This window comes from Mangifera indica, chromosome 12, assembly GCF_011075055.1.
Source record: "Mangifera indica cultivar Alphonso chromosome 12, CATAS_Mindica_2.1, whole genome shotgun sequence".
NCBI classification, from domain to species: Eukaryota; Viridiplantae; Streptophyta; class Magnoliopsida; order Sapindales; family Anacardiaceae; genus Mangifera; species Mangifera indica.
In genome coordinates this window covers 14,549,443-14,568,604 of record NC_058148.1, presented here as the reverse complement: position 1 = coordinate 14,568,604, position 19,162 = coordinate 14,549,443, and the positions used below count along the sequence as shown (strand labels likewise).

Here is a 19,162-nt window from a genome sequence, read left to right as displayed (position 1 = left end):
AATATAAATTTAACTTAAATCTAAATTAATCGAATCGAATTCATTTAATTGATAAACACTGGAAATGCAATTAGTAGTTTAAAAATAAAATAAGTAAATAAAGAGGCATTAGAAAAAATATCTAACAAAATAAATTCTAAAACTCACATTTATCATAAGTTAAATTCAACGAATCAAAATTGTATTTGATTAAGTTTGATTTTAAAATAAATAATAAATTGAATTTGAATCAAAGTAGGGTTTATTGTCTAATCTAATTATTAATAAGTAATATTTTATATATAAATAATAATATATTATTATGTATATATAAAATAATTCTCGTATAATTTTATTAATTATTAATATTATCAGGAGGGTATGATGAGTGTGCTTAATAACACGTGTACACTCACCGCCATATCATATTGAATTTTATGATATGAAGTTATTATTTGGAAATAATTTTGTCCCTTTTTTTTTTCAAGATGCTTCATTTATTATTTGTGTGATTTGGCACCTGGAAGTTGCTTGGGTTGCATCTTCAATAATACAACATTGAGATCACAATGACACAGACATGATGAATAAGAGAGGCCTCTGGCTGTGCAAACAATCAAGCTCAAATCAAAATAATGAACTTCCCAGTTATCCTCATCGATCAAAATCGACACCAGCCATTACTTCTGTACTTACCTCAGTTTCCAGTATGGCAATGAGCTACAAATAAACTACCAGTTACTCAAGTGACTGATTTGGTAAGTCCAGAAATGCTTTGTACTGAGATTTCACTCAGTAGTTCATTTTATTTGGAACACCTATGGATTCTGAGATCGATTGCGTCGTTCAGATGACATGAATTCCTATTGCATTATTCGTTATGCAGATTTTGATAGCACACTTATCTGCTACTGCTACAAATTGACCACCATGCAAGAAGCTGTGTGTTGGTAGTGGATTCATTTATGCATATGAATCTAGCAAGGGCTGTCTTGAGCTTTCACCAGATTTGGAGCTATAATGGGCATACAGCATTAACTGAACAATCCCCAGAAGTGTTCCAATTCCATTCGGAAGCTGGATCAAAAAATATAGAAGAAAAGAATCAACAGTTTAGCAGACACAAAACCTTGGAAGTACTTCTGGTGATTATTAATAACCATAATCATGAACATAGCACTTACAGAAATGAAAGGATCATCCTTGAGCATTCCATACACAAAGAATGAAAGACTCATCAAGAAGGTTGAAAGAGAAAGATAGAAGGGCATATATTCAACACTTCTGGATTTAATAACCAATTGCTGCAAAAGGTACACATGAAAACAAATCAGTAGGAAGAAATTGGCTGAACAGTCATAAAAGCTTAACATTTTCAGATGACTTACAATGACAAACAGAGGTGAAGCAAACATAGAAATCAGAGAAGCAACACTCAAATACCCAACAAAAGCCCGCCGCTCATCGGTGTAAAAAAATTTTAAGCTCACAAAGACTATGATACCAAATAGCGCAAAAACTGCTATTAAGAATCCGGACATCTTCAGCTGCAAACAACAACTAGAGATGATAAAATCATGCTGAATCGAACAATGCAGAACTGGATATCGCCTTAAAAAGACCAGCAGAAAAATACCTTTTTGGCATTTTCAGCATATGAAATGAAGATGCTGACATAAATTAGTTGAAAAACTGCTCCAATTGAATTGACAGTGGCAACCAGTATAATACCAGGTGATACAAGGGGCGTGCCATACCAGAGGCAGATCAAGCAGTTCAAGAGAGCATAAATGTAAGGCAATCCTGAGAATTGCTCCGTTGACTGGTTTCTTAAAATTCTCCTGAATGTAGGTCTGACGAAACAAACAGAAATATAAGTTTCCATTTTCATTTCTTTTTCAACTTTCAAAAGGGAAAGTTCATTAAGCTACTTACATAGGTGATACAAACAAGACAAAAGCAAAGAGGTTCCCTGCAATCAACAAATTGGTATCAGAAAGTCTTCCCAGCAAACAAAAGAACCCAGACAAATAAAGCAAGCATCAAATTTGTCATCATGTTCTTTCTATCTGATCTTTAAGCAGACCACAGGGCAACTTGATACAGGCAATCAACAAAACTGAAACAAAATTCTACAAACTTGGAACTTAAAGACAAAGCATCAAATTGCTTAAGAGAAGTTAATCAAGCAGAATTTTTGAGAAATTCAATGAAGTTTACCAGCAACCCCAGCTGCATCACTGCAAACCGAATAAACAGAAGTGAACCCAGTTGAAAACATCTATGAATCTTTTCAGTTCTCTCCTAACCTCTCTCTGTCTTGTTTGTACCTTTGTACATAAAATTTACAGTCTTTATAAAGAATTTCAAGAGCATATTCGGTAAAATGTTATTTTTTATTCAAAACTTTGTGTCGGTTGAAGCTTCTCATGTCCAATGGTCTGGATTTTAGGGTTTTGTCTTTGCATTCATTATCTCTGTTTAGAATCTTTAGATTAATACAAATTGACAAATGTGATGGAAATCAACCAATCATCCAGCCATGCAATAATACTCTTACAGGAGGACCCCATTTCATAATTATCTTGTAAATCAGAATGATAAAATCAGATTTTGAAGGTTTGATCTTATGGCAGCTTTAGCTTACAGCAGAATCTTGACCAATTGGACATTTTGTCTCTGAGTTCATGATTGTAAATATTAAAGGTATATATTCCCATCAAATGTGAAGAATGTGACTGAATAAGATAGGCAGGCAACAAATAAAGACAGGTTTAATGGAGACAGACAGATGACAAGGACAAGATTGTGATACAATGAAGCATTTTTCTTGCATATCTCCTGTATATATATATAAACTTAGGAAAATTGAAAATTTTGCTACTATTTCGGTTAATTTATATAAATTTATCACACTTTTTGGACATTAAACATTTATGCTATAAATATGGTATAATACTAAATTATCTTTATCTTCAAGCTAGAGTTGGTGAGGTCTCCAAACCTTGGTGATGGCCAAGACTTGGAGACTTCATTAACTTGTTTTTGTCTAATTTTCATTTTCAAACCTTAAATTAAATCAAAACCAACAAATTAAGTTTGATTTTCATTTCTAAACCCTAAATCTAACAAAATAACTCATTCATTATCAACAATCCATGAATCATGTCATCAACTGGAAAAAATAATTCACCTACTCTCCACTACGGCCGGATTCGAGCTGAGTCGAGCTTGAGCTCGGCTCGGTTCATATATAGCTGGCTCAAGTTCAGGCTCGGGCTCAACCGAGCTCGGCTAAGGCCAACTTGTTTTGGGTTCGAATTCGGTTTGACTTATTTTTTATTATCAAAACGATATCGTTTTAATATATATTAGTCAAAACGACGTCATTTTGTATTAAAAATTTTAATTTGAAAATCTGACGAGTAGCTCGAACTCAGCTAAGATCGGCTCATTTTGGGCTCGACCGAACTGAGCTCAAACTGGCTCGGCTCAAATCCAGCTCTACTCTTCACAATCCATGTTTAAGTTTTGTGTAATTTGATTTTTACACTGTTGATTGTAAAAGTTGATTTACAGATGAATAAAAGAGAGAAATCAAGGAGTCGCACTTTCAATAGTAACACAAGGGTATTTTTGGGATTAGATAGTTGTTATGGTATAAATATTTAAACGTCCAAACGTTTTTTTTTTTTTTTTGTATAGATGCTCACTTTTATGGCAAAAATTTTAATACCCCAAAAGCTTTTTTTTTTTTGGGTTAAATTCCAAATAAAGTAGGAATTAGAAGAAGTGAGTGTGATGAAAATTACAGCCTATTAAACTCTAAAATGAGCGATCTTACTTAGGGCTCGATTCAATCCAAATTGCTCAAGCTCGGATCAATTGAGCAAGTTCATGTCTAAGGAGTGAACTTATTTTCATAAATGATTTTAATTAAACATTTGAGTTTGAGTCAAGTTAGATTGAATTTTATGTTAAATTGTTTTAAACCAAGTTTGAGTTTTAATTTGCTATTTTTGAGTTGACTCTTATAAACTTGAGTTGATCTTGAGATAGTCCTTATTTGGATTCAGCCCGAATCGAATCCAATACTATTATTACTATCATGTGAGATTCAAAAGATATTTTAAAATATTAACCGTAATATCTACCTACTGATTAATGGCCTAAAAAATTTTCTCTTACATAAAACTTTTGGATTTGGGCTTTTTGAATATTTGATTCGGCCCGAATACTTGGATACCCAAATCCTCAGACCTTGTTAACCCAACCCGACCGAACCTATCAGTCCAAATCCTCCGCCACAACTAAAATGAAACTTTCCCGCCAATTTATTTGGTAACCTAATTCTGTTTCATTTGCCCAATAAACGCACTTCCGATTTCTCTATAAACTCGCTGTTTCTGGCTCAAGATCGCATTTTTAGTTGCTGAAGCTAATAAGCCAAAAAATTTCAGTTCACAGAAGATCTGGTCTCCAACTTCAGCTAAAACTGAAAAATAAATAAATAATGGGAATACAAGGGCTATTGCCTCTATTGAAATCGATAATGTTACCGATTCATATCAAAGAGCTTGAGGGTTGTTGCGTGGCTGTTGATACCTATTCTTGGCTCCACAAAGGTGCTTTGTCTTGTAGCAGAGAGCTCTGCAAGGGCTTACCCACCTTCAGGTCGCTCTCTAACATAATGAATTATAATTTATTCGACAAGATGTTTCTCCTATGCGGTTTTGTTAAGATTTATTTTTACAGTTTCAATACTTAATCGAAATGGATAGTGGGTATGTCTTGTTTTAATGATCTAAGAAGAGACTATGTTGTACTTTTACATAATACAGTTGTAGGTTTTCAATATTTTGTGAAACTTAATAGTTAATGGTGGATGTAATTTCTTGTATGGAGTTGAATTGCATGTTGCTTCGTTAGTTAGTTTGCATTGATGAATGATGATTTGGCGTTAGATATTCAGTGGTTGTAAAGGAAAATGCTAACTTCTTTAATAAGAAAATTATTTTTTCGGTATTAATAAGAAGTATATAATTGTAATGCTGTTATGAAGTGTATTGATGAACGCGGAATGATATTTGTTAGGCCTATGATTACTGTGATTCTGGATGCTTATTACAGTCTTATATGGGCATGCTCTTCTTTTTAATATTTTAGGCACATTGAGTATTGCATGCATAGAGTAAATTTGTTGCGGCATTATGGTGTTAAACCTATTCTAGTCTTTGATGGAGGTCATCTACCAATGAAGATTGAACAAGAGAACAAGCGTGCTAGGTATGGTCTATATGCCAGTTGAATTTTATTGATCGCTTCATTGGTCTTGCTTTAATTTTGCAGTCCAAAAGTGTAAACAGTTTTATCCATCAGCTACAGTTAAAACATGGATTGTTCAGTGTTCGATATATGTTATATGTGCATTTTGGGAATAAATAGAGTTATCCACTTTACGTGCGGCTCCTCTTTTTCCATTGCTACTGGTTTTGTTGAGTGAATGAAATGCTGTGTGCCCAAAAAATGCAGAGCAAGGAAGGAAAATCTTACACGTGCCATCGAGTGTGAATCAGATGGGAATTCTTCTGCTGCTTATGAGTTCTACCAAAAAGCTGTTGATATTTCACCTTCAATTGCACATGAGCTGATTCAGGTAAAGAAGAGGATCTATAAAAGGCATTTATTCAATTTAATCTGGACAGAGTCTGTCTTCAAATCAAATATTAAATTTTGACTGTAGAAAATGTTTTCTCCTCCACTGACATGGTCACTTGTGGAAGGTTTTAAAGAAGGAGAATGTATGTTATGTTGTGGCTCCTTATGAAGCTGATGCCCAAATGACCTTCTTGGCAATCAGCAGACAGGTTGATGCAATTATCACTGAAGACTCTGATCTTATAGCTTTTGGCTGCCCTAGAGTGAGTAATCAAGCAATTGATGAATTTTAAAGTCTTAATCTTTTCTTTCATTTTCTGTAGTACTTGTAATTTTCCTGGGGGTGATGATCATTCCTGATACAGATCATCTTTAAAATGGACAAATACGGGCAAGGTGTTCAATTTCAGTATTCCATGCTACAGAAAAATAAGGACCTCAGTTTTGCAGGATTTACGAAGCAAATGGTTCTTGAGATGTGCATCTTGAGTGGTTGTGACTATTTGCAGTCACTGCCAGGAATGGGCCTGAAAAGGGCTCATGCACTTATTAGTAAGTTCAAAAGTTATGAAAAGGTGAGTTTAACTGTGAATGAACTTAATACTCGAGCTCTTTCAATTGATAAAACAACAAAAGTAGTTACCTTGCGCAAGCAAAACGATCAGAGCTTTCAATATTTTTCTAAAGCTTCAACAACTGTCTATGTTCTCGCTTTGAAATACTTAAAGTTTTATGTGAAATTTTATGAATTTCTGTTTAATACCAAATTTTTATTGACTCACTTCAGGTTATTAAGCACCTGAAGTACAGTACAGTTTCAGTTCCTCCTTCACATGAAGAATCATTCAAAAAAGCACTATTGACTTTCCAGCATCAACGGGTTTATGATCCAATCACTGACAATATTGTACATTTATCTGACATATCTGGCAGCAATGATGATGATTTGGACTTTTTAGGCCCATATCCTTGAAGTGGATGTTACCCTGTTGTGTCTATTTATTTTAACTCTTTTTTATAATATACATCAGAATTTTCTTAACCTTAAATACATTGATACCACAGCATATAGCTAAAGGTATAGCACAAGGTGATCTTGACCCCTTTACTCAAATGCCATTCCAGGTATACTGTATGCATGTATATTTGTTTATATGCCCAGTGTGCGAGTGTTAAGTTGAAGTGTAGATTCCTTTGATCATTGATTGTGTGTTCAGCTATCAGACACTATCAGGGTGTATTGAACCAGAAGATTGCTTAAAGAAAAGTAATTGTTAATCCCACAATATTTCGTAGTATGAAAATGCAATGGAGTAAACTTAATAATGAGAGTTTCTCATAAATAATAACCTATTATTATCACTTAAAATGCGAAAATGGTAGTCCCCATTTGCTTAAAGTCTCTAATTTTCTGTTTCTTTCTGTGCAAACCAACTGTGCCCCCTCCCAAACCCTGATTGTTTTTGGCATAAATTGTAGAGTTTGTTCTTTGTTTGTGGTCTAATCTTCTGTCTTCTTTTAACTAACAGGTTGCCAGCGATAGTTCTCAGCTTGTGCTTGACAAAAGTTCACACCATAAAAATTTTAGGCCTAAAAGTGAGAGGAAAAAGCTTGATTTGCCTGTGCAGAAGAATCTCCTGACTAAGTATTTTTGTATCCTTTGACATCCATTTGTTAGATGTTATTATCTATCAGGATTTCGCATATATCATATGCCAAAACCTGTGTTTAGAGATTTTAGTTTTAAGCTTGTATAATCATGTTAAATTATATATTTGTTTTTCACTTCAGAATACTAGGATAGGAATTCTCTCTCTGCCAGCTAATGAGACAAAATGCTGTCATCATGTGCCCTATTTCATTTATGGGGATAAATCTTCTGAAACATGATGCTAGTCACCAGATATGGCTGTAAGAATATGAAACTGAAGGATGTTTTATAATAGGCATGATGTGTGTGTTTGAAAATGATTGTCATAAGGTTATGGTACCACCAAGCATCAAATTTATATGCTGTCTTACTAATTGTGCATGGGTTCAAATTATGTGATTAGTTGCACCTTAATATGCAAAGGCTTTGCATCTCTTGAAGCAAAGAGAAAATTTAGGGCCCCACGTATGTCACCTGTTGTTCCAAATTCAGAGGGTTCCTCTTCCCTCAGCCCTGAGGAACATGTTACTGTAGAGGGGGATTCTTATGAAATAAATTGCTCAATGCCATCCCCAGTAAACTCTGAAAATGTGGGCAATAGCCCTCTCCATAAAAATTTCCATATGAATTTGATTTATGAAACTTTCCTATTGAACTCTTCTTTTGCCTTCTTTCCTTATTTTCTGCAGGACAAAAATGGTTTTGCATCTGAAGTTCCTGGCTCAGAATCCGTACGGCATGGTAATAATTTTATTTCCTCTCAGATAGATCTATAGCTTCCTTTCAGTCAATACTGACTCTTTTCTTTGTTCTTGACTGTGAAAGATGTGGTGGTTAAGAGAAGCCCAGAACATACTTTGCTTCCTCAATCTGATATTTCAATACGTAAACCTTCTCTACCATTGCAAAAGGAGCTTGAAAGTAAAGATTTTACTGATGCAGTAGAGGGCAAGACAAGAATGGAGGGCAGAAAGGTCATCATAAGAAGTTCATATTTTCAGCATAAGCAAGTGATTAAGAATGATCAGGAGAATGAACCAGAAAAGCTTCTAGTTGAGGTTGATGGTGCCATTGATATATCTGAGAATGTCAATCTTGGGTTTACTTCTGAGGATAGCTGTCCCCAGGGCACAACTGTAAAAAGGAAGACTTTGTTAAACGACAGTGTGCAAAAAGTAGGTTCTTTGACTTGCATGTGTCTCCCCTTTCTCTCTAGGGAGGGAAAGAATTTCTATTGTGTTTGCGTTTTAACTGTTTCTAACTGCAGGAAAATGTGAGAGCAAAGCACATGCGTGCAAGTACATCTCTTCCTACTGATGGTGAGTATCCATCACAATATCTCATAGTTTACTATATCTTGGCAAGATGTATATATATTTATTTATATTTACCAATTGATGTATATTCTTTTAATCAAGTTGAGCTCCATTCACTAGCTTATCATTGTCCATATATGTTTCGGAAGAGTTCTAATTTGTTTAATGTTTGATTTCTTTTATAACCTCCAGGTTGTTGTGATCCTAGCTTTAACAAAAGATCTATGGAGACAAGAACTGATGAAGGAAAGTTTGGTTCCGACATTTCACACTTAGGCCATTATTCTGAAATAGCAGAGAAATCAATGGAAAAATTTGTTTCTGTGGTATCATCATTCAGGTGTTCCTCATCTGGTTCTCGTGCTAGTGGTCTTCGTGCTCCTCTCAAAGACTTGCAGAACACTTGTACCAAGCGGTAGTTTATCTTGTTAATATTAGGGTTCTTCTGTGCTCTTTAAAATTCTTTACTGGCATCATTATTTATGACTTGGTTCTTATCCACTGAAGGTCATCTACTGCATTGGATTTGGGTCAGTTTGCTTTTGTACCTAATAGCCGGAAATCTGCCTTACCATCGCGGAGATTTTGAATTTGGATACTACTTAAGCAGAATTTTATTGCCTGGGCATCATTGTGCTGTCAGGGCAGGAGCTTTAAGTCCATTTTCCTTTGGAAACAGTGAGTGGCACTATTCAATCTTCTTCTTGTTCTATTTTGGCTTGTTCTGTGATTGGTGTTTCTACCTTTTATTAGGACTGATTTTGCATAAAGGCTGATTCTGCATGGACTGGATTAATCAAGGCCTTTGGTTCTATTACCACCACAGCCGTGTAAGTTGAGATGTCATTGCTGCATGTCTCGTGTTTTCATTTTTATGAAACTCCTGTAATTTTTATTGCCATATTGATCACCATTCCGGATTCGTATGTCATAGTTGAACACAGAATTAGTAGCAAGCCATTCTTTGTAAAATGCCAGTGTGTATCTTACTGATATTGAAAGATTAACTTGTGACATACATTGGTTCTTGTTGATGTTCTATGGTCATGAAAAATCCTCTTCTGATGAAAGTTTTGGTCTTCTAAATGCCCATAAACGAAATGCAATGCCTATACAACTTTTACAATTCTGAATTGTAAAAATTAGTGTACATAACACAGTAAGGTGAGTAGATGGGTATATCTGTAAGTCTCCTATCCAACTCTTGAGTGCGTTTTGGAGAGTTATGATTATCATATATTATTTTATCTACCTTTTCTGGGGAGTTTTGGATTTGTCTCTCATCCACTTTATATTACAGGTGTAATTGAGTTGAGTTGAGACGAGGTTCGTTTGGTTCGAGCTTAATTTGATTATATTTAACGAGAACTTGAACTTATTAAATTGAAATGTTTGTGTCTTAAGTTCAAGCTTGAGATAAAAAAAGGTTTATTTGAGTTTGATTAAAAAAAATTTAACTAAATTTTATAATTTATATATTTATTAATTATTCTTTATATTCAAAGTTATAAATTAAGATTTTAGAGATAAAATAAAATATTTTAAACTTTTAAATGTTTATTTATATTGTATTTGAATTAAGATATGAAATTACGAATTCACTAAACTAAATGACGAGTTTGAGCTCAATTCAAAAGTTGAACTCGAGGTATAAGCAATTAATAAGTGGTTTAGACCAAATCTATGGTTCGGTTTGAATAAATTAAAACTTAAATTTAGTTAAAAATTTGTTTGTTTATTTATTTTGTTATCATTTTGATAATATTATATAATAGTTTAAATAAATTTGAGTTTGAATTAAGTATTAATATATTATAGCTCCGATTTGAATTGCATTTAGCTTAGCTTGAGTTGTCCCCCAATCTTAATCAACTTGATAAACAATAGGATAAGGTGGGTGATGATGAATGATTAATGCGTTAACCATATGATTATTGCAGTTAATTATAGACAAACATAATAAATTATTAATCAATAATGTAAATATAAACAAACAGAACCATTATTGTATGATAATAGCTGATGGAAAGGGAGTCCAACTATATTGAGTAGCGCAATGGGTCGGGAATCTGCCAATTCTTACCAACACGTTTCTCTCTTCTTCATTTCTCTATTTGCTTTGTCACTTTCTTTGCTTGACAATTTTTCCACCCACTCGGATGATTGCTGTAACTTCTTTCTTTTTCTAAATTATAAAACAAAATGATTCTCCTGGATTTCTATATCCATCAGCTAGACATTTCTTGTGTCTTCTTCCAATCAGAATTCTGATGGAAGAAACAGACAAACTTGAATGATTACATTTGCTCTATCGGTTGTACGAGATTAGACTTATCTTTAATCAAATTTGATATTTTTGGAGAACATAAATATCATGCTAACCTTAAGGTAAATATGAAGAAAATTGGCAGTACATCACCTTATCCAAAAGTTGTAACAGGTAAATATGAAGACTTTTGTAACATTAAATAATAGTTTTTTTTTTTAATTGTTTTGGAGTCACTTTCCATGCATATTTTTGTTATTTTAAAAATATTTCACAACTAGGAGGATTTTTGTTATTTTAAAAAAACATATAAGATTTTTTATATAAAATTTTACATGCATATTTTCGGTATATAATTTAAATACATAAATAATATATTTTCATATGATTAAATAATTTTAAATTTAAGATAACATAATATTAAATCATATAATGATACATTATTTATGTACTTAAAATATATATATAAATATTTTAGGAACACAAATAATGTATTATTATATATATAAACATTATAGTTTTTTTATTATATCATATATATAAAAGAGTTTAAATCTTAAATATTTTAGTGGGTTATTATTATTATTTTAAATGAAATTAAACTACTCTTTTTGTGATTTATTTTTAATTTAAGTTATTTTTTCAATCTAATCAAATAAAGAAAAATCTTATATCTAATAAATAATTAAATAATTACTATATTATATAAATAAAAATTTTTATTTTAATATATTATTAATAATTTTTTCAAATTTATACCTTTTAATTATACACACACTTTTATCATTTAAATTGTTTTTTATAATATTTTTCTGTTTTTAACAAATATTCCATGGCATTAATTACATTAGTTGTTTGACAGCACACCATTTTTCACAAAAGTATTAACTTACACGACACCCTAAAGATTGAGTTTGAAAATTCAGAAGATAAAATAACACTAGAGAGAGCAGTATTACAGAATCCCAGTTGCATCCCAACAACCACCCAATTCCTTGAACCAATAAATAAATTGATGGAACCGACATCGTATTGCATCTTTATAATTTTTTATTATAAAAAGAGTTAAGTTAAGAGGAATCTCTGGCGGTGAAGAGCTGACATTGTCTGCCCTTATACACTACAGTCTACAACTTTATCATGCTCGACACTTGTCTCTGCCTTCTTTCACGTTTCCTCGTGGCCTCGTTGTCAGTTAACAACATCGACACTCAGCGTGATCCGCCTATAGCACCGAGACCCGTTTTGTTTTAAAAATATTTTATTATCAAAATTAAATTATTGTTATTAAAATAAAAAATATTAATGTATTATTTTATTTAAATATTTATAAATTTAATTATTGCAAAATCACTCGTCCAATCCTTAAACTTTTTAATTTGCCTCACGTTTTCTTTAATATAAATTTTTTGATAACAAAATTTCCAAGTCTAACAACTCCACAAAATCTTTGAGTTGATTCGTTGACCTCACACGGTTTAGAAAATTGACCCATGTAAAACATTTTTATTATGGTGAAATAGAGTTTGGATTTTATTATATTTGTTTTTTTCTTATGACAAAATTTGGGACAAGTTGGACATTTCCCAATTGTAACTTAGTCTCCTAATGATAATATGAAAATTAGAAGAATTGATCACAAAATTCCGGTTAGAGAACCAAGAGATCTCCGAGCCAGCCAACTAGTTGCTTCTTTATCAGTAATTAGTCTCTGATTAACTTAATTAATCATACATGAGAAAAGAATCACGCTGAAGCCCTAAAACAGCACGTGTTCAAATCAAACTTTTATTTATAGAGAGGATTTTAACTGTTGTATATTAAAAAAACAATTTTGCCCTTACAAATGGAAAGTAGAAGGAGTCCATTCAACGAGGACAGAATTGAGATTGTATCTATTTATCTGTAAAAACTATAATTGTTTACAGTTGCTGAGGCTGAAGTTTATCCCTTTGTTGACAAAAACGGCTTTTGATGTTGTCCAAGTGAAGACATAAACTATAACGCCGTAGGTTTTTTTTTTTTTTTTCTGGAAATTGAATCCATCTTCAATCACATTATGAACATCCTAAGAGTAACCTTGAAGCCAAGGAAGAAGAAGAAGCAGGTCAAAACCTCCACGGATTGCCTGCCATTAACTAATAATTTCTTTGCTTTTCTTTTACAATAAACTAACAAGAATTACAGTATTCCAGGAATTCTTATTTCTCTAATAATAACACACCGAATCAGAGGTCAGTTCATGCTTCCAGGAAACCAGTCATTCTCAAAATTGAATTCCGAACTCGTCTCAAATCTCTCCCTTTTAACGTACAAACAGAAAACGCCATTTTCCCTGGAATTCTCCTGCCAACGATTACATGAGGCGGGGTGAATGTGGTTTCTCTTCCGCCTTCGTTTTCCTCTTCAAACTGATCATCTCTATCAACGAACGTCTGGTATATATTATCCGGGATGTTAATATTAATCGGAAGAGAAGAAGCCGACGTTACTTTCTTCTGCTTCTGCTTCTTGTTCCGAACCACCCGTCCACCGCAGTGCTGCTCGGTGAAGAAGCCGTTGTTGTTGCTGATCTCTTCGTTTCGGTCATCGTAATCGGAGAAGACGACTTCGGATTCCTGTAACTCTTCGGCCATGGGAGAAATGAAGAGGATGGGAATTAGAATAAGCAAAAAAAGGGAAATGGGAGAGGGGATTTATAGGTGAGAATCTGAAAACTGTATATAAAAAAGGAATTTTAATTATTAAAAGTTGATTGATTGTACATGTTGTCAGATGGTGCCATATAGAAAAGGCGTTGAGTGCGGTCCCGCCAACAGTGTGTAGTGTTGTGTACGATATTCGGCTGCAGTTTCTTGCACACCGCACTGTTCTGTGACCTGTCCAGCCCAGCCAAATCTACGTTTCTTCTGGCTTACGCGCCTTTCTTTCTTTGCTTGATTTTATTATTATTATTTTTTTTTTTTTTGACTTGACTTAGTTGGCTTCTCACCTTGAGTTGAGTTTGCTTCATTTCTTTTTCTTTTTGGATAAGGTTTTGAATAAATTAAGTGGACCCCAAATCTATTGTAAAATGTTTGTTCTTTTTATTGGTTTTGAAAATACTCAATGTTATCCCTTTTTTTTTTTTCCTTCCTAATTTAGGTGTTAAAGGGCAACCTTATCAATTCATTACGTTCTTTTTTTTGGGTCTTCTTAATATTATTAATGTGAGGTAAAATTGACAAAATCATCATTTTAATAGGTTAAATTGGATTTAAGCTCAAATTAAATTTGAGTTAAACGAGCAAAAATAGTAAATTAAATTTGAGTTTATCTAAATATTTGAGTTGATCGATTTATATTAAATTTAAAGTAAAATTATTTTTTAAACAAATTTGAACCAATTCATATTGAATCCAAAAAGATTTGCAAAAATATTATATTGAAAATAAACACTTTAACTACTTGTTTCACTCCCCATAAATGAACTTTCAATCAAATTCCAAAATCTCACATTTATAGACAAAACTTTAAGCACTCACCATTACTATTATAAACAAGTTTTGACGGTCTTCGAGCTAAACTTGAGCAAAATAAGTTTATTCACAATTTAAATCAAATCTACCTCTAATTGAAATCATGAAATAGGGTATTATTAGATGTTTACAAAACTTTGGGGGTCAAAAAGTAATCGGCTAAGTTTTGAATGCATGTACTTTGATTTGAGGGGTCAAAAAGAGAGGTTTCAATTTTGGAGACCAAATGTGGTTTTATGACCTTATCCATCAATGGATGAAAATAATATAATTTGAAGGGATATGTAATTTTTATTTTTTTTCCTGTAAGGATAAGTTAGGTTTGACAAAATACATATGGTAATAATATGTCCTCATAGCTTGCCAAATTAACATATTCTAATGTTGTCATTATAAGCCTAAAGTCTAGATTAATAAATTTGACCATACTGTGTAATATTCCTCGTAATCTCCTAATTAATGCAACTTAATGCTAGTTGAATTTGCCAAAAGCATTGATGGCAACTTTGGACACATCCATACAAGTATCAATTTTCCCATTTCCCCGACGTCGTTTTGCATTATTTTTAGGTTAATCCAAAACCACCCCAAAAAAAAAAAAAAAGCCACAAATAACCAAAAAAAATGACTATTGCACATACCAACACATAATGTTGTCATTGTTTCTTGAGATAATGATATAAAAAATATTCAAACACTTTGTTTTATATGAATTTATTAGTTAAAATCATAGTAGCCGAATTATATATTAAAATCTTAATTTTTTTTAATTGTGTTTTATTATTTTATAAGGTACTTTTTTTTAATAGGATAATAAAATTTTCATTCTTCATGTCTGTATTTTGAAAAAAAATTATAAATATATCTAAATTTGTAAAATTTTTTGTATACACTTTTCCCACATTATCAATTTTCTAAAAGGGCATTTTAATTCATATTAATAAAATTGCTGATATGATAAATATATAATTTAATATGCTTTTTTTTTTAAAACAACTTGGATAGCAAGTCTACAAGTCTTTCATAAGGTTGTATTTAAACCAAACTCGTTTGAGCTTGAGCTAAGCTCGAACGAGCCCAAAATGAATCAACCTAAAACAAGCTCAAGCTCGAGCTTGCGAGTTAAAAATTTTAATATAAAATGATGTCGTTTTGACTAATATGTGTTAAAATTTTATCGTTTTAATAACAAGTTAGTTAAAAGTTCAAACTTGAAATGAGTTGAATCGAATTTAAACAAAGTTTGAGCTTAGCTGCAACGAACTTGATGAATCTAAACTTAAACTCAAACTCTATTATATACAAATCAAGTTAAATTTAAATTCAAATAAATTTAAACTTGATTCGATTCAAATCTAACCGATATATTTTACATAAAAAGACCTTTTATACGATAAGTTATTTTTCTAGGAAACATTTGAGTTTTTGTATATGTATTTGTTATTTTTAAGTGAATATTACAAAATTATCACAATTTGTTTAAAAATTTAAAAATGTTAATGAAGAAGCCGAGCAGAGCGGAGAGGAGAAGCCGAGTTGAGTTGCTTGCAGTCAAGTTGGGATTCCGAGAGCCGTAATATTCGGTAATGATTGGGTAAAAGGCGTAGGTGTAAAGCTACAAATCCATCAGCTCAGCGCATCCAACGGCTCATGCGCCGCTTCAGACCTAGGAACCCACTTCCTTGATGACGGATTAGGCAGGTCCACCTAATAATCTACACCTTCGCGGGCCCCCCTTAGAGAATGATTTACATCAATCCACTCAGAGTTCTCCACGTGGTAGGTTATTAGAGAATCTCAATTATTCTCGCTTCTTTCTGAGCCACGTTAATTATTCAATTATTTCTTAATTATTTTATTTAGTGAAGGGAACTTAAGTTACTTAACCCTTCCCTCGCAAAACTCTGGATTATGACAAGTTACCCCCCAATGTTTCACGAAAAATTCCCAGTAATTACGCATACTAGTAAACTCAACCAAAAAAGTTATTTTTTTAATTATAAAATATAAACTCTTTATTTATTTAAATTACACACTAAAAAACAAATTAGTTAAGATATGAGAGGTATAATAAGATAAAAATACTGAAGTCTTTTTATTTTTCTTCGTTCAGAAACTCAAATTTTCAGATGTACTTGTTATTATCGAAACCCTTGGGTGTGTTAGCAATAATACTTTGTATAAATATAAACATGAACATATTATTATATAATTAAATAATTTTAAATTAAAAAAAAATGAATTATCAATGTTTGTATCCATATTTCGTATAATTTCGTTTGGAAAGAAATTGTAATAAACCCATCAGTATTCTCCTTGAAGCACTGTCATCTGGAAAACCCACATTAATCTCAATTTAATCCGATACACCTTATGGAGATTGGATAGGGGTCAGGAAAGAGAGGTGGTCCAATGGAAAAGAACCAGAAACTGAGAAGGATTTTGAGTTATAAAGGGGTATTTTACGTACATATTCTCTTTTCAAAGAAAGCGATTGCATCTGCATGCATTTACAAATTGTTTGAACCTTTTTAAGCCTTCACAAATTTTCTCCCCATGCAATTATAATACGTAATATGTGCCAATGGATTTAGAAAGAAGAATGTGATGCAGACTTTAACTAATATCTATTACATTTTTCTGGTTAAAATTTGGTTTGTGATTCTTTGAGTCACGTCACGGCATTCCATGGGGTTCGGCCACCAGTTTCACATATTTTGGTGTTAGTCAAATTTGGGTTTGATAGGGTGAAATGTAGTGCAAGACGTAATTCGACTATTATGGGGTGAGTTTCAATCAATCAAATTCGAATACAAGAATAGTTTTAAGTAAGAATATTAGTTGATTATTATATATTTGTGGGATATAAAGGGTGGGGAGGACTTTCTCTGGGGATAATGTTATTCTTTCCTTGAAGCATACAAAGACTTTGGAATGGTGTAGAAAGGAAGATAAATGTTTCCTTGTAGATGATTGTTATCTAGTAACTAATCAGCATAACAAAGTCCATGTGATTAGTTGATTTGGAATCTCCAATCAGAAGAAATTTTAATGGATAATTCTTACTTTATGCCCAATACAAATAACTCTGATCTTTTATGCTTTCTATATACAACTGTTTTCATACTTGGTAGCATGAATTCAATTCGGAGTAAACCTGTTTGAATCTAAAAGGGTGATGAATTGGGTTTCGAAATCAAACTTAAAAATAATTTAACTTTGAATTTGATTTATCTTAAATCATTTTTATACAAACAAGTCCAATACTTAGCCCCTTTAAGCCAATCATTGATCAGAACTGGAGCCTCAAATCCACCCTGGCCCTGCTGGTTGGTTTTTTGATGTTTTGCCTTGGAATGAAAACGTACCTTCCTCCAGCCATAACAAAGAAGTTGCTTAAAGGGGCCACTATTTTCCAATCAAAGAATTCAATATATGCTTTTAAAATTACAAGGCTAACTTTGATTGAATATGGCAAAATAATTCTGGAATATTAGGTGCTTGCAGTTAAAAATGGTGGATTTTCAATTTACAAAAAATAAAACGAACTCAACTCTGTATCCGTTTCTCTGAAATTGAGTTTCAGGGTTTACCAGTTCAAGTTTTACTTGGGCAAGACTTTTGAAGTCCAAGTGCCTTCTTTCCAATTCGAGGTACAATATTTGACAGCTACCCATCTTGTACATCCTGTTAATCTTTCGAATGGTCGTGTGTTCTTTTAAGATTAGCTTTGAAACCCTTTTCGTTTTATCTTTGGCATGTTGATATCTGGTTAAGTAATTTAAGTTTTTGTGTTACTGTTGAAGCATGGAGTTTGTGGCTTTTTAATTATTGGAGTACCATGAAACTATCATTTCCTGGCATTTGATTTTGTGAATCTTCTCACAGTTCTCCAGTTTTTATTCTTTTTTTAGGACAGTTATGGGATAAAGGTGCATTTTGTCTTTAGTGCTTGTTTAAAATTGGTTAATATGATGGGGGAATTGTGTCCATGTACAATTCATCGCCACGGGCAGGGTGGAGCACATTATACAGATTTTCTGTCTGCACATTTTCTGTAGAAGATCTATTGTGCTAAGCTTTGTTCTAAACCAATTAAGTTCTCACCAACTCAGTTCTTGATTTTTAATTATGTGTGGCTAGGGTGAAATGCCTCTTTATTACCATGAATGAATTTTTGTTATGTTCAGAACTAGCTTTCATGTTCGTTTTCACCTCTTCTATCTACATTCACTTGATATATGAGTTAAAATATGCTGATCAGTTTTCAAATTTGATATGGAATCCTGTTAACTACTCGTTGAACCCATGTGCTTTTCTGTGCCTTCTTCATTGCTGTTGGCTTTTCTTCTTGCCAAGATTCGCATGCTTATTGTACTTTTTTTTCATTTCTGCAGTTTGGTGTTCTGGCTTACCCATACTTCCCTAGCAAAAAGGAAGGGTTTCCAGAATCATATCTTTAGACAGTGTGTGTTTCATTTTTGTTTTGTTGCATTCTGTCTTTTGGATTCAAATTCCTCAAACTTGAAAAGAAGTTGATGGATAGCACAAGGGTGCATGTGGATATCTCACATTGCTTGGGCATGATAAAGCTTGTGAGCTCCTATCAAACATTGTTAGGTCTTAGGTAATTCCCTGTCTGTAAACCTGAAGAGTAGTGGCCTCTTTTGGCAACTAGTTTCTACTATTTCTTCCCTAATATAGGGAATATGTAAATAAAAATTTGTTAGGACAAATGTAATTGCAATAAAAACAACATAAAATTACATTAAAG

At 32.6% G+C, this 19,162-nt stretch overlaps 3 protein-coding genes and 1 long non-coding RNA gene across 5 annotated transcripts; 2 read left to right on the top strand and 2 right to left on the bottom strand.

Moving 5' to 3' along the window:
- Positions 1-453: 453 nt before the first annotated feature.
- Positions 454-2,427, bottom strand: LOC123193469 (bidirectional sugar transporter SWEET2a-like). The gene is made up of 6 exons (XM_044606482.1): positions 2,200-2,427; positions 1,915-1,951; positions 1,616-1,832; positions 1,368-1,526; positions 1,164-1,283; positions 454-1,056 (listed from the first exon to the last, which is right to left on the bottom strand). The coding sequence occupies exons 1-6, from the start codon at positions 2,258-2,260 to the stop codon at positions 943-945; spliced, it is 708 nt and encodes a 235-aa protein (XP_044462417.1). The 5' UTR covers positions 2,261-2,427; the 3' UTR covers positions 454-942.
- A 1,945-nt stretch (positions 2,428-4,372) lies between these two features.
- LOC123192693 (exonuclease 1) lies at positions 4,373-9,674 on the top strand. 2 transcript variants are annotated; one of them, XR_006496924.1, is made up of 15 exons: positions 4,373-4,653; positions 5,146-5,265; positions 5,512-5,635; positions 5,763-5,900; positions 6,003-6,212; positions 6,425-6,600; positions 6,690-6,762; positions 7,167-7,290; positions 7,712-7,878; positions 7,978-8,029; positions 8,114-8,463; positions 8,556-8,607; positions 8,797-9,019; positions 9,112-9,282; positions 9,358-9,674. XR_006496924.1 is itself a non-coding variant. In XM_044605337.1 (14 exons), exons 1-14 carry the CDS (start codon positions 4,493-4,495, stop codon positions 9,191-9,193), a joined length of 2,052 nt encoding a protein of 683 aa, XP_044461272.1. In that variant the 5' UTR covers positions 4,373-4,492; the 3' UTR covers positions 9,194-9,674. The 2 variants fall into 2 exon arrangements, 1 of the variants encoding a protein (XP_044461272.1); XM_044605337.1 differs by having other exon boundaries at positions 9,112-9,674.
- A 3,063-nt stretch (positions 9,675-12,737) lies between these two features.
- On the bottom strand, positions 12,738-13,588 carry LOC123192718. Its single transcript, XM_044605359.1, has one exon. It carries the CDS (start codon positions 13,504-13,506, stop codon positions 13,111-13,113), a length of 396 nt encoding a protein of 131 aa, XP_044461294.1. The 5' UTR covers positions 13,507-13,588; the 3' UTR covers positions 12,738-13,110.
- A 3,914-nt stretch (positions 13,589-17,502) lies between these two features.
- On the top strand, positions 17,503-19,161 carry LOC123192510. The gene is made up of 2 exons (XR_006496890.1): positions 17,503-18,041; positions 18,786-19,161. It is a non-coding gene; the product is annotated as an uncharacterized LOC123192510 (long non-coding RNA).
- The last annotated feature ends 1 nt before the right edge of the window (position 19,162 follows it).

Coding starts and splice junctions, on each gene's coding strand:
- LOC123192693 (XM_044605337.1), top strand. CDS start 4,493: ATGGGAATACAAGGGCTATTGCCTCTATTGAAATCGATAATGTTACCG. Junction 5,266..5,511: donor CAAGAGAACAAGCGTGCTAG/GTATGGTCTATA, acceptor CAAAAAATGCAG/AGCAAGGAAGGAAAATCTTA. Junction 6,213..6,424: donor AGTTCAAAAGTTATGAAAAG/GTGAGTTTAACT, acceptor GACTCACTTCAG/GTTATTAAGCACCTGAAGTA.
- LOC123193469 (XM_044606482.1), bottom strand. CDS start 2,260: ATGTTTTCAACTGGGTTCACTTCTGTTTATTCGGTTTGCAGTGATGCA. Junction 1,833..1,914: donor GTCTTGTTTGTATCACCTAT/GTAAGTAGCTTA, acceptor TTGTTTCGTCAG/ACCTACATTCAGGAGAATTT. Junction 1,284..1,367: donor CTTCACCTCTGTTTGTCATT/GTAAGTCATCTG, acceptor TACCTTTTGCAG/CAATTGGTTATTAAATCCAG.
- LOC123192718 (XM_044605359.1), bottom strand. CDS start 13,506: ATGGCCGAAGAGTTACAGGAATCCGAAGTCGTCTTCTCCGATTACGAT.